At 39.5% G+C, this 13,743-nt stretch overlaps 1 protein-coding gene across 3 annotated transcripts in view; it reads left to right on the plus strand.

Moving 5' to 3' along the window:
- The window catches only part of phc2a (polyhomeotic homolog 2a (Drosophila)), a 40,682-nt gene that overhangs the window by 18,293 nt on the left and 8,646 nt on the right, over nt 1–13,743 (plus strand). For all 3 annotated transcript variants that reach the window (XM_057320136.1, XM_057320137.1, XM_057320135.1), the window contains 7 exons: nt 1,601–1,726; nt 2,895–2,972; nt 3,190–3,345; nt 7,033–7,185; nt 8,047–8,365; nt 12,949–13,292; nt 13,389–13,572. In XM_057320136.1, coding sequence (XP_057176119.1) covers nt 1,601–1,726; nt 2,895–2,972; nt 3,190–3,345; nt 7,033–7,185; nt 8,047–8,365; nt 12,949–13,292; nt 13,389–13,572 — 1,360 coding nt within the window. The remainder of the gene's footprint in view (nt 1–1,600; nt 1,727–2,894; nt 2,973–3,189; nt 3,346–7,032; nt 7,186–8,046; nt 8,366–12,948; nt 13,293–13,388; nt 13,573–13,743) is intronic.

Below are 13,743 nucleotides of genomic sequence, written 5' to 3' on the forward strand. Positions count from 1 at the left end.
CACAATATACTGGTATTGTCAATAACTGTGATATTAAAAACTATGATTGTCGATATTGTGTTAATTTTACACATATGATAATATCATAAATCAGTGGTTCTCAACAGGGGGGCTGTGGCCCACCAGGGGGCCTCAGTTGACTTCCAAGGGGGCCTCAGTGACTAATAATTTAAAATTGAGAAAATGAGCATTGAAATACATTTTAAAACAACTATAAACCAAGATATTTCTTAATATTTGTTCATTCTTATATTGAATAAACATTTGTCCAGTTAATATCAAGTTAAATAAAATGAAATATTTTATTGGGTAGAACTTTTCAGTTTTTGTGAGTGGGAGGGGGGTTTGAATATTGTTGAATACAGTCTTGGAGTCAAAAAGGTTGAGAACCCCTGTCATAAATAATTCAGCACACATTTAAAGTTTTGCCTTAAGAGCCACAATGCTTATACTTTCTCTCTCTAATCCCTACACTTAAATTTGATTTTTTAGCCAAAAAGGTACACACTCAAAATAAACAAAATGAAAGATACATTTGACATGGCATTATTTGTTAATAAAAAAGATATTGTGGTAATATTTTACTCCGATTTTTGTCACAATAACCATGAAAACCTGAAAGGTTTGAATCATTCCCATGTTAGATTATGATTATGATTTGATGATATGTTTTCCTAATCCTCTTGGCCTCTTCGGTCAGTTTTGACCGAAACATTTTGAAATGTTAAAAATCGCAGCTTCATCAGAATGAGATGACACTTGGTGACTTTTGCCGCATTAGCTATGTGAAAAAAAATTATGGATATGATTCCTATATGTTAAAGATAAAAATACTTACACCCATCTCCTTTGCAGTCAAAAATGACTGACATAGGAAATTAATGGGAAATATGAAAAAACATGAACACTTTTGGTAGTACAAACTACATATTTGTATTGTTCTCAATGGGGGGAATAGATAATGATTATTGCATAAATATTAATACGTTTTGTATAGAATAATACAAAAGCAAGCCATCTCCAGTAATGCAACCAGTAAATAAAGTGCATTTTCAGATGTCAAGCGGCCGACCGTCAAGTGAGTACCCTAAGGACGGTGTCTACAGATAACGTGTTTACAGGACAGTTAAGGGAATGTTGGCGTCACATTATGGTCTGCTGTGACATATGACTTTAACTCCACATGACATATCATAACCCAGGCATGCATGCCGTGAACTATGTGTTCTCTAGACAACCCTTTAGACCAGTGGTTCTCAAACTTTTTCATTGTAAGGCCCCCTTTGTGTAGAGTGCATCGCTTTGCGGCCCCCCAAATAAAGACTTATAATCTTAAATTTAACATTTGTATTTAAACAAAAACATATTCGGTTATACAATGCTGAAACATCAATTCTTTTGTCTGGTGGTCTTATTTTTCTGATGTTTGATTGCATAAAATCTATGATCAATTTCTATATTTCATAAAATGCCACAAAATCTGTGGCCCCCTGGATCCATCTCGGGGCCCCCCCAGGGGCCACGGCCCCGAGTTTGAGAACTACTGCTTTAGACTATTACTCATATGCTCAGGTATTTATGCCATAACATCTTCACTCAGGTTATCCAGCAGGCTTTGAACCGGCAGCCCAGCACAGCCGCAGCACAGTACCTGCAGCAGATGTATGCAGCCCAGCAGCAACACCTCATGCTCCAGCAGCACCTAAGCCTGGCTGCAGTACAGCAGGTGTGCATGCATACAGTACACACACACATCACAGATATACAAACAACAACTTTTAAATCATTCTCTGATCTAACGCATCGCTTCTTGTGTTAATATTTGCCGAGCTGAGACGCGTATTTTCATGTCTACCTTTGTCTTTTGAGTTTGTTAGTGTGTCCTTGAGGAGTTTCGTTTCGTCACAATCACTCAAATAAAACGTTTATAAAAAAGCGTGCATGCACGAGCTTAGTAGTAGTACTTTTAAAAAACACAATACTAAAGCGATCAAAGAGAAAGATCCCCATTTCTGTCAGGACCATTGTTGTCAAATATTTAAACAATAGCGATATTTAAGGTTGGTGGAATGCCTTGCGCAGCAATACATGTCCCCCTACTGGGGAACCAGAACGGTTCATGATGCATAACAGGATTAAATGAAAATGATCCGACAGATACGGAGCAGATATGGAGGAGCTGGGGATGGAGGTGGGTTTTGAGTTCAGCACGATTAAGCAGCTGATAAGGAGCAAAGAAAGGCAACTTAAATAGGATGGAATCTAGTATGTGTTGTATGACTATTGGTTAACGTTGATTAGCTGCACCTGATGTGATTGGCTGATGCAAGGTTGACTCACATGACCTGCCAGAACGCTTGATACTGCATGAAGGCACATTAAAGTCCACAAGACCCTTCAATAATAGTAATTATGTAGCGAGTAACTCCAGCACAGCCTCATTATTCTGCCTTGACAAGAATTGATGTGTGATTTTTTTTAAATGGCCGGAGGCATGTTTTACACCGTTGAACACAAATCCACTCTTGGCAGACTCACATCCTGTGAATATTAAGGGGAAACCAAGGCTAACAATCATTTTTGTAACATCAAAGAACGATTTACTTTTTTACAGATTTGTTTGCCATAATGGAGGTTCTACAGCTGTTTGTACTTAGATTCAACGCATTGACCTGCAGCAGATAATTTATCCGGAAACAATTAGCGCATGACTTTTTTCTGATTTTGACTGGCAGCATGCGCTATGGGAAAGAGAAATCTGCTTTCTGGCTTGCTGTTGAGTGCTTTTGTTGTTGATTAATGAGGGTTGGGTTTGACTTGTGACCTTTCTCTCTGTCTTTCCTTCTTTTAATACCCCTCTGTCTTTCTCTCTGGCATACACTCATTTCCCACAGGCTAGTATAGTGGCAGGAAGACAAAGCTGCAGTCAGAATGGCACTGCATCCCAACAGACCGTGGCTTCCCAAACCACTGTAAGTATTATTAAAGCTGACATTGATATCTCACTCAACAAGTCTCCAGTGGTAGAGAACTGACACTGGGCATTACTTAAAGGCAGTCACTTTCTGCGTTTTTATATACTTCATCCACACTGCGATGTCTTTGGTTTCATTGACATCATTTTGTTAGGTGGTTTCGATTAGGCAGTCGCAGAACTTTACTCCGTTTCATTTGTAATTGTTTAAACAGATAAATCTGGCCACATCTCAAGCGGCTGCTCATTTGATCAGTCGAGCTCAGAGCGGGAGCTCTGTTCCTGTCTGTATTGCCCAACAGGCTGTGCTGCTGGGAAACTCCTCCACACTCACCGCCAGCCAAGCACAGATGTACTTACGAGCTCAGATGGTAAGACACACATACACACAACTTTATTTAGCTGTTCAAGGGTGTGTTCACATTTGGTATGTTTGGTTACGATGAGCTCTGGTGCGATTGCTCGGTTAGTGCAGTTTATTTGAGAAAGTGTGAACGCTGCCACCTAAACCCTTGTTGTGGATGTTCTGAACGTTCCAGCTCAAAATATGTCATACGTAAAATGTCCAGCTGGGACAGTTCACCCAAAAATAAAAGTTCTGTCAGCATTTACTCACCCTCAAGACTGTATACATTTCTTTGTTCTGATGAACGCAGAGAAAGATATTTGGAAGAATGCTTGTAGTAACCAAACAGTTCTTGGCCTCCATTGACTACCACAGTAGGAAACATTACAATGGTAAACGTGCCCCAGAACTGTTTGCTTTCCTACACTTCTTTTGTGTTCAACAGAACAAAGAAATTCATAAAGCAATTTGTCCTACTATGACAGTCAATGGTGGGCAAGAATTGTTTGGTTACAAGCATTCTTCCAAATATCTTTCTTTGTGTTCATCAGAACAAATATTTTTTTACAGATTTGGAGGTAAGTAAATGATGACAGAATTTTCATGTTTGGGTGAACTGTTCCTTTAAATGCATAACATTATTTATAAATAATGATTCAGTGAAGATGACATCCCTTAATGTACCCAAGGGATGTTTTGTCATATTGAGCTAACTTCTGGGGACAAATATGTACCTACAGTATATCAAAATAAACCCACCTGTCCTCCACCCCCATACATTTATAAACACAACACATTTAAGCACATGATTCTTGGGTTTGTGTAAACATGGACTGCTCCAAATTTCAAATCCTGTATAATAATGGACTATTTTTGGTTGCCCTCGCAGCGGTGCTCATTGCGGTAAGGGAGATATTTCAACAAAGTCAAATGAAGTACTTCTACACAACATTATCCAAGATTTTCCCACAAATATGCAGTATGGTATTTTTGTCGGAATAGAAAAAGAAATATGAGAAATGACTTCTTTACAGCACATTTGTCTTTCTATATTTTGCATATCTTTGTTGATTCAGCCTTGCATTTAAATATGCTGATCTTTCACAGACCTGATACCCATGATGGTCAATCTAAAACTGACAAATCATCTTTTTTTCTCTGATAAACTTTCTGGCTTTGGACCTGATTTGCAGTAAATGAACTGTAAATGAACAGAATTTGAAATGAAGGTCCACTAATCTTCCCCTTCAGCTGTGTATGAACTATGACAGCTGAAGGGGCTCCCTGAAGTGTTCTCTGATGTCGAAGAGATGGAGCAGCGAAACAGAGCGGGCCTTACAAGCCTGTTTCGACTGCACGGATTGGAGTGTCTTTTAAGCTGCAGCCACTGATCTGGATGAGTTAACTGACACAGTGACATCCTACATCAGCTTCTGTGAGGACATGTGTATTCCCACCAGGACTCTCTTAACATACAACAATGTCAAACCATGGTTTACAATGAAACTGAGACAGCTTCGTCAGGTGCTTACAGAAGTGGGGACAAAGTCTTGTATAATCAGGCCAAAAACACACTGACAAAGGAGATAAGAGCAGCTAAGAGAAGCTACTCTGAAAAGCTGAAGAACCAGTTTTCAGCCAACGACCCTGCATCAGTGTGGAAAGGCCTGAAAGACATTACCAACTACAAGCCATCATCCCCTCAGTCTGTGGGTAATCAACGACTGGCTGATGACCTGAACAACTTCTATTGTCGTTTTGAAAAGCAGAGTCTCACCCTCCACACCCGCCCTGACCCTATCTCTGCTATACCATTAACACCTCCTCTTGACACTCAACCTGCACTTAAGATCTGCGAAGAGGATGTGTGCCAGCTTTTCCGCAAACAAAAGATCAGAAAAGCACCAGGCCCAGACAATGTCTCACCCTCCTGCCTGAAAGTCTGTGCGGAGCAGCTGTCGCCCATCTTCACTAATATTTTTAACAGATCTTTGGAGCAGTGTGAAGTCCCTTCATGCTTCAAACGCTCCACCATCCCTGTACAGAAGAAACCCAAAATCTCTGGACTTAATGACTACAGGCCTGTTGCTTTAACATCTGTGGTCATGAAGTCATTTGAGAGACTTGTACTGGCCCACCTGAAGGACATCACCAGACCTCTTCTTGATCCCCTTCAGTTTGCTTACCGAGCAAACAGGTCTGTGGACGATGCAGTAAACATGGGACTGCATTACATCCTACAACACCTAGACAGACCAGGGACTTACGTCAGGATTCTGTTGGTAGACTTCAGCTCGGCCTTCAACACCATTATCCCAGACCTCCTTCTGCCCAAGCTTACCCAGCTCTCTGTGCCAACCTCTACCTGTCAGTGGATTATTAACTTCCTGTCGAACAGGCAGCAGCTAGTGAGGTTGGGAAAATTTAAATCCAGCACATGTACCATCAGCACCGGAGCTCCTCAAGGATGTGTTCTTTCTCCACTGCTATTTTCACTCTACACAAACGAATGCACCTCTACAGACCCTTCTGTCAAACTCCTGAAGTTTGCAGATGACACCACAGTCATTGGCTTTATTCAAGACGGTGATGAATCTGCTTACAGAAAGGAGGTGGCTCAGCTGGCTGCCTGGTGTAGTCAAAACAACCTAGAGCTGAATGCATTCAAGACATTGGAGATGATAGTGGATTTCAGAAGGAACCCTCCATCACTTCCTCCCCTCACCATCCTGGACAGCACTGTGGATACTGTGGAGTCATTCAGGTTCCTGGGCTCCACCATCTCTCAGGACCTGAAGTGGGAGTCCCACATAGACTCCATTGTAAAGAAGGCCCAGCAGAGGTTATACTTCCTCCGTCAATTGAGGAAGTTCAACCTACCACAGGAGCTACTGACCCAGTTCTACTCAGTAATCATCGAATCCGTTCTGTGCACTTCAATAACTGTTTGGTATGGCTCGGCCACCAAATCAGACCTACGAAGACTACAACGGACATTTCGTAGTTCTGAGAATATTATTGGTGCTCCTCTGCCCACACTTCAGGACCTGTACGATTCCAGAGTGAAAAACAGGGCAAGAAAAATCATCATTGACTCCACACACCCATCACACAAACTTTTTGATCTGTTTCCCTCTGGCCGGCGCTTTAGAGCACCAAACACCAGGACTTCCAGACACAGAAACAGCTTCTTCCCCCAGGCAATCTCCCTCCTAAACAGATAACTGCTCCTTAAGAGCAATATTCCACTTCCACTACTCCTATAGTGTGCACTATAGTGCCTTATTATATCTACATTTTATTTATACATGTATATAACACTACCTCTACTTACTACATTATCCATTTGCACAAGTGTACATACAATCTGTTAATATGTATATTCTACTATATACTACCCTGTACAATGTCTCTTATATGTTATTATCCCCCATTTTCTGTACAATAGTCTTTATTTTATATATGCATATTTTAGAATCTTTTAGACTGTAAATCTTATTATATTGTATTGTCATTGTGTTGAATGTCTGTACTAGAAGCTTCCAACATCAAAGAAAATTCCTTGTGTGTGCAAGCACACTTGCCAATAAAGCTCTTCTGATTCTGATTCTGAATGTGATGGCATACTTAAGTATTTATCAAGGGGCTTGTAATAAAACTCTTATGTGGGTCATGCATCAGGTAACACGGACATTTCTGCTGTGATTTTCAGGCACAACAGACTAATCTCGTGCAAGTAGCCAGGAGTCTTGGGCGAGCTGTTCCTTTGTCCCCCCAGTTTATCTTTACCCCAACTGCATCGGTCACAACAGTCCAGCAAGAGACCTCGGCACTGTCAATTACCACACCGTCCAACGGCGTACAGGTAACTCTCACTCACACTCTACATTCAGCAAATCTGATGGCATGAGAAGGTATTCATTTTTCATATCACGATAATTGCTGGCACTTTGATCACTGTATAGTGTTATTATAGCAATGTTGGATTTTGTTTAAAACCGTCTTTGTTGTCCTCTTATTAACTTTTGACAACTTTAATATTTATAAATAATATAATAAATTATATTTAAAAATAAAAAATATATATTGTAAAATTTATAATAAATATAACATAAATAAATAAATAAACAAACGTATAAATAAAAGTATAAAGTAACCAGATTCAACAAAAAAACCCAATAATAATTTAAATATTTTCAATATTTTTTGGGCTTGCATGTTTTAGGCCAAATAAAATGTATAATGTTTGACCTCTGTTTTATAAAAATCCATGCTTTTATTTTTAGTCACTGTCATGTAATTTCTGTTTTATTGATACTCAAAGTCAGATTTTTATTTGGCCCTTAATACACAGCAAACTTGTAAATTTGGACGTGTTGATTCTACAGAAGCTAATGTGAAATCTGAACAATTCAGATAATAATGTACTTTGAAATTTGACGGTACTTTGAAGAGTGCGCAATAACAATAACATACTTGTTTATTATTACGATTTATTGTATTGTAGAATTTCATCTCATGACTATTTGGATGAATGTTAACACCTAAATAATATTCATGATCCAGTTTGATCAGTTCACTCTGTTTGACATTATACATTTCATTCATTTACATTTTTGTTAGTTTAGAAATGGAATGCTCTATGGTAGCTCTTTTTCTTAAGCATGTTTGGACCCGTTTTCCAAAATTAACCTATTTATCTGCCCCGTGCTGTTTGTCTGCTTAGGTTCAGAATTTGGCCCTCCGTGGCCAGCAGGGAGCGCTGGCTTCCTCCCTCTCTCAAACACAGCTACAGAGCCTGAGTGTGAAACAGTCTCCCGGGGCATCAGCGCAGCTCCCTGCAAACAGCCAGCCGGCGGTCCGACTGCAGAGTCCTGGAGCTGAGCCAAACCCACAGGGCTCTGCAGGGAAGGCCGGGTGCACAGAGACGTTGCACCCGGCCGAGGCGGGGAGAAGCGATGACAAAACCAGTGAACCCAAAATGCGGGAACTCAACACGTGTCCTAGTGTGACCTCAGTATCGGGCCATCCGCTCATCAGCACAGGTAGGAAATGGGGTTCATCTCTGGCTCTACATACGTACAGTATAACCAAACAGCCTACATAGTGAAAGTGTCATATTGAGTGTCTGTAAAGTGGTATAGAGCTGAAGTGAGAGGGACATCTGGCCCTGGGTCGGGTTGCCGTGGCAGCAGTCTTTAAGGAGCACACGGGACGGCAGTGTCTCACGATTGCCCACCTGCTCTCTGTAGATTTGTGGGTGCCGGACGTCTGTTTGTTCTTTCCAAAGCCTGGTCTGAAAGCATATCTTTTAACACTGAAGCAGATGCACAGCCTTACGCGAAGTTCAACTACACAATTTGTAAAGTGAGAGTATGTGTGGCCCTGGAGTCCTGCCATTCAGCCGACAGTCAAATATCAAACTGATTTGCATTAACACTACAGTTGTTTCTTTTTTAAATATGTGGTAATTTTAACATGTTTTAAAAAGAAATTACAAGTATGTAAAGTACCCCATATATCTGTACTGTGTGTGTGTCATTGTCTATTTTTGGGGGTCCCACCAACCACTTTCTTTTTTGAGAGGCTGACTCAACCTTAACATTGTATGAGGGATGGAAAAGAGCTGCTTATGTGTTTCTTTGCAGGAAAACAAAATAGTCATGTGCTTTTGCATGTTGTAGTTACTTCAGACCACAACATTTTTTTTTACATGACTGGACAAACCAGTTTTTTTAAGGGAAGTCATCCCACCCAAGCGGCCGTATTTGCATTGCCCCCAGGCAGATGAGACAAGGCTTTGTCCAAATATCCATACTTGCGTTCTTGCACTTGACCACTTGAATACTCACATGATATATTTCCTGTATTTGTCCCAAGTGTTCTAGTTGATTTTATTACAAATTATGTACACTTACCAAACTATTTAACTTAAACCGGATAGTTTTCCGCAACATCTCCTGAGATCTGGGCAAAAGTCTCATGATTTATAATCCAGAACATGATGCACGATGGGATACGCTAGCACTCGGAAGTGTGGGTTTCGTGTGTGTTAACCCAGGTGAAAAAAGTGCACTAAAATACACTTAAATGTACACGTTGTACAAGTTGCTAAAAACGATGACGTTAAACGTCATAACGCATAAAATCTCAAATAATGCAACATGGACACAAATATATAAAAATGTGGATGGAGATTATTCACTGGAGTAGTTACTTACCAGGGAACACGTTTTTAGTAAAGTTTGAAAAAGTTGTCAGAGGCTTGGTGGTGGTGACGTTGATATCGAGCGACGGATGTGTAGTCCGTTTATAGCCTTATGTTAGCTTTTTACGTCTACCGATTGTATTTAGACTTCAAAAATAGCAAATATTGTGTTAAAGACAATCTTGATAGACAAAACGTGTAAAGATTATCTTGATAAGAAAAGGTGTAAATATCTTAAACCTTTGTTAATCACAGATCTTTTTTTCTGTGATCTTTCAAAGGAAAAATGCATAAGCTTTTGGTCGAGGTACCCAATGCGGTGCTAACTTCCGGGTTGACCTACAAAATATGTCATCCCTGCACCAGTCTATTTTGTACTTAATATACAAAAAATTGTCCTTCATACACAACATTCTTGCGTTGTTCCACGGTTAGTCTGTGTTTACATGAATCATACTTCGGCCTTTGTGTTGAATTATGTTTATAAGAATCACATTTTCAGATCTTAAGTTAAAAGCTTTTTTTAAATACATTGAGCTTCATTTTCTAACATAACGCCTTCTGTGTGAATGGAACTCTCTGTTGTCTTTACATGATGATATTTTTATTCCTTTTCCTCCATTTTATTGGCCATGAATCTAATAGGATATCATCCATCACAGTATTAATAGCAAGCAGCAGCGCTCAGGACAAGCCAGACCTTCATTAGACTATTCCAATCCTATACAAATGGAAACCACAAGCAGTCTAATGTGAGTTCCTGACCGTTTCCTGTCAAGAAAAGGTTCAAGAACCAATATACACAAAGATCCTCTGAACATAAAGTCATCGCAACCGCTGAAATGTCAGTATACACTGGCCACACCATCTATCAATACATTTAGCTTTACACACTCCTTGCTTGACTGAGTTTCATGAACCCATAAATAGCACTATGATATTTGATCTCAGCGCTTTCTATCCTAACATCTACCCGCTTCGTTTGCCACTAGCTTTGAAAAGAAGGTCTGTCATTATGTTAAAACTTGCTATAGTTAGAAAGGAAATGGAAAGACTAACACTCGATAAATGTAAACTGTACAGTATGTGTATGAATGGCTTCTCCTCCCATTGCCCTTGTTTTCTTCATAAGGAATTCATTAGACATAGCCAGGAGCACGAACCTCAGCAAGTATTTGAAACACGACTGGGAAGAATCCTAAGTAAGACCAGACATTTCTTTGGAGTGACCACTGCAGATGTGAAGTGTTAGGTCTCCATGGAGCTTTCTGATTAAAATTGCAATGTGGACCCGGAGATTCTTTGACCACCTATGGTGAACAATGAGACTGGGGTTAGGAGATCTTTTCCGTTAGAGACCAATCATGTCTGTATGAGTAAAGAAAACCCACCCTCACTCAGTTTGGAACTTAAATCAATAGCTTCATTCCTAGACCCCCACATCATATTCCTATAGGACACAAGCAAAGGTATAAAGGTTTATTGTTGTTTATTATACAAAAAGAGCCAAAAAACATGAGAGCGTTTTCCTTGGCGTTACAATTACACTAGTTTACATGCTACAGTCTGATGCCCATAAATATGTCGTATTTCCACAGTACATTTTTGTATTTTTGCCTGAGAGAGAGTAAATGCTATCTATGATGCAGTCTCCCATCAAAGGCCTGAATGTCTTGCAGACGTTTCTTTTCTGTCATGTGGGGATATATTAAACCGAAAACATAAAGGCCGGCAGTAAATTATTTATTAACACGGATGGAACTTAAACCAGAATGTGGTCTCCAGTGCATGAAGGTCTGCATCTGTCGTCGCTATTCTGTGAATGCTTTGAACTTATCAGGCTGTCGGCGGAAGCTGAATATGGCATCTATATCTTGTGCTCATTTTGATGCTATACAGAAACACTCCCACAAACGCTGAGCAACTAATAGCTCAGAATGACTCTTTGCATGTAGGAATTTCAAGAGCATGGCTTATCACTTATGTTGCTTCTCAATGATGGAAAACATGGAGGCAGAATTTAATTTTCCTAGGTGATAATGCTCAATGATCTTCAAAGTCTTACAAACAATCCTCCCCCATATTCCCTTCATATTTTTTTATTCAAACAACTATTCTCGCCCCCAATTGCATTATTGGTTGAGCCGACAAGGTCATTATGTCAGGCTGCCCAAATAAACAGTTTGATAAAAGAGTTTGTCTGAGTAACTAAAGGTTACCATTTTAAGCAGTCAGGACTCAGGTCATGTGACACTTGTTGTGTGAATGAGCAGAATCATGCTTTACACATTTTACAGTTGACATTCCAGATTACAAAACTAAACTCCAGACGAACCCATTAACCTAAAGTCAGCAACACTGTGCTAGAACAATGAAAACCCCACATGGAATCTCGCAGGCTTAAGATTCAAGATGTTAAACTAAATAACACATGTTCATACTAAACCCCTGTTCTGCCACCTGAGCTACATCAATCCCATTGTCAGGAACTTTCTGTGAAAATCAAAAGTGATATTTGTTCTGTCTGATCTCTTTAGGATAATAAAATTTCATATTTTCTAAAATTGAGTAAATAAAAATATACAAAAATATACAATATTGATTACAGATATCAATTGTGCGGACAAATAAAAAGATATTAAAAAAGATCAGGAAAATGTGTTTTCTGTTTTGTGACATCCAAGTGAAACAGCTTCTGAAATGAGAAAAAAATATAGAGAGGGACTTGATTTCATTGTTGATCGTTGGAAGTCTGGCCATTGGACAGGCAATATAGTCCCACCACTGTGCCAAGACATAATCTATGTCATGCAGAGAAGAGGAAGTTTTTTTATTTTTGAATATAACACGGTGCTATGAAATACTTGATTCTGATTGGCCAATTGCAACATTCCAAGGTCTGATATTCCCAGATAACAACCGATTAAACCTAATAACAGTTGGTCACTCGGATGCTGCAAATCATTTTGACAGGTAGTTTAATGTTACACAAAAGTTAAATATAAATATGTCTTTTATTAAAACAGTATACGATATTATATTTACAAATAATTCAACCAAATTGCCTGTCCCTGGCATTGTTGTGTTGAACGTTGTGTCTTACCTTAAAACCGAACTTAAATGGCTTTATTCTTGCTATAACAACCGGCCTGTACATTATCCCTCACTCAAATATTATAAGGCACATAAATAAAAAAATAATGACCTACATAGATAAACGCATAATAAAAACGGCAATATACCATTTGAAAAAAAAAACAACAACTTTGATTTCATGTTGACTTACATTTTTATGTTTGACTGTAAAAAGAAGTTTACCAGAATTCACCCTAGTCATATATCGTGTGTGCATGCAAAATACTAAATGTATCAATAAATCAATATTGCATTGCTTTTTATATGTTTTTATATATATTCCAGCATATACTCAAATCCAGACCCATCAGTTGCTCCAACAACACAAGCAGCACTTTGTGATACAGCAGCAGCCTCCGATAATGCAGAGAGCTCAAGCTCAGCTCTTAGAAGCCGCCACCATTCAACCCCACACAGTACAAACTGTAACCATCCAGCCTGTCCTGCCAGCTCAACCTCAGCAGTGCCCTATCCCTGTCCTGCCCAAAGTGCCTGATACCTGCCAACAAGCCACCGTCTTCCATTCCACGTCTGCTCTCGGCCAAAAAGGACAGTCCCCCGTTCTGAGCCCAAACAAGGCAACTCCTCTACAGCTTACCTCAGTTAACCTACAGATCCAACCAGCTCAAGTACGAAAAGGCTAAATTCATTTTTCAAACATTGTAATTGTATAACGTTCTATTATTCCGTCCTTTTCTAATCTTCTCTTCTGATATTAATTCCAGCTGGGAGTAGCCGCACATGATGGGTCTGATAATGACACCCCTGTTCCTCTTGAAGTTAGAGACCTCTGCCCTGTCCAGAACCATCAGCAGCTGCTATGCATACCATCACAAGTGCCAACCCAAACAGAACAATGCCAATGGCTTAAACAATGTGATCAAAGCCACACGACAGAAAACACAGAAGGTATTGCTTATTTTATTACTACATTGTTTTATCACCACAAGCCACAAATATTTCGTTTGGAAGATCAAATAGGAAAAGAGTTGTAACATCCTTCATTCTTCATGTTTTGCGTTTACACATATATGAATCAGGCCAATTAAACTCCTCCTGTCTTTCAGCATGTCTGTTTAT

Source organism: Triplophysa rosa, linkage group LG21 (genome assembly GCF_024868665.1).
Source record: "Triplophysa rosa linkage group LG21, Trosa_1v2, whole genome shotgun sequence".
In the NCBI taxonomy this organism is placed as follows: Eukaryota; Metazoa; Chordata; class Actinopteri; order Cypriniformes; family Nemacheilidae; genus Triplophysa; species Triplophysa rosa.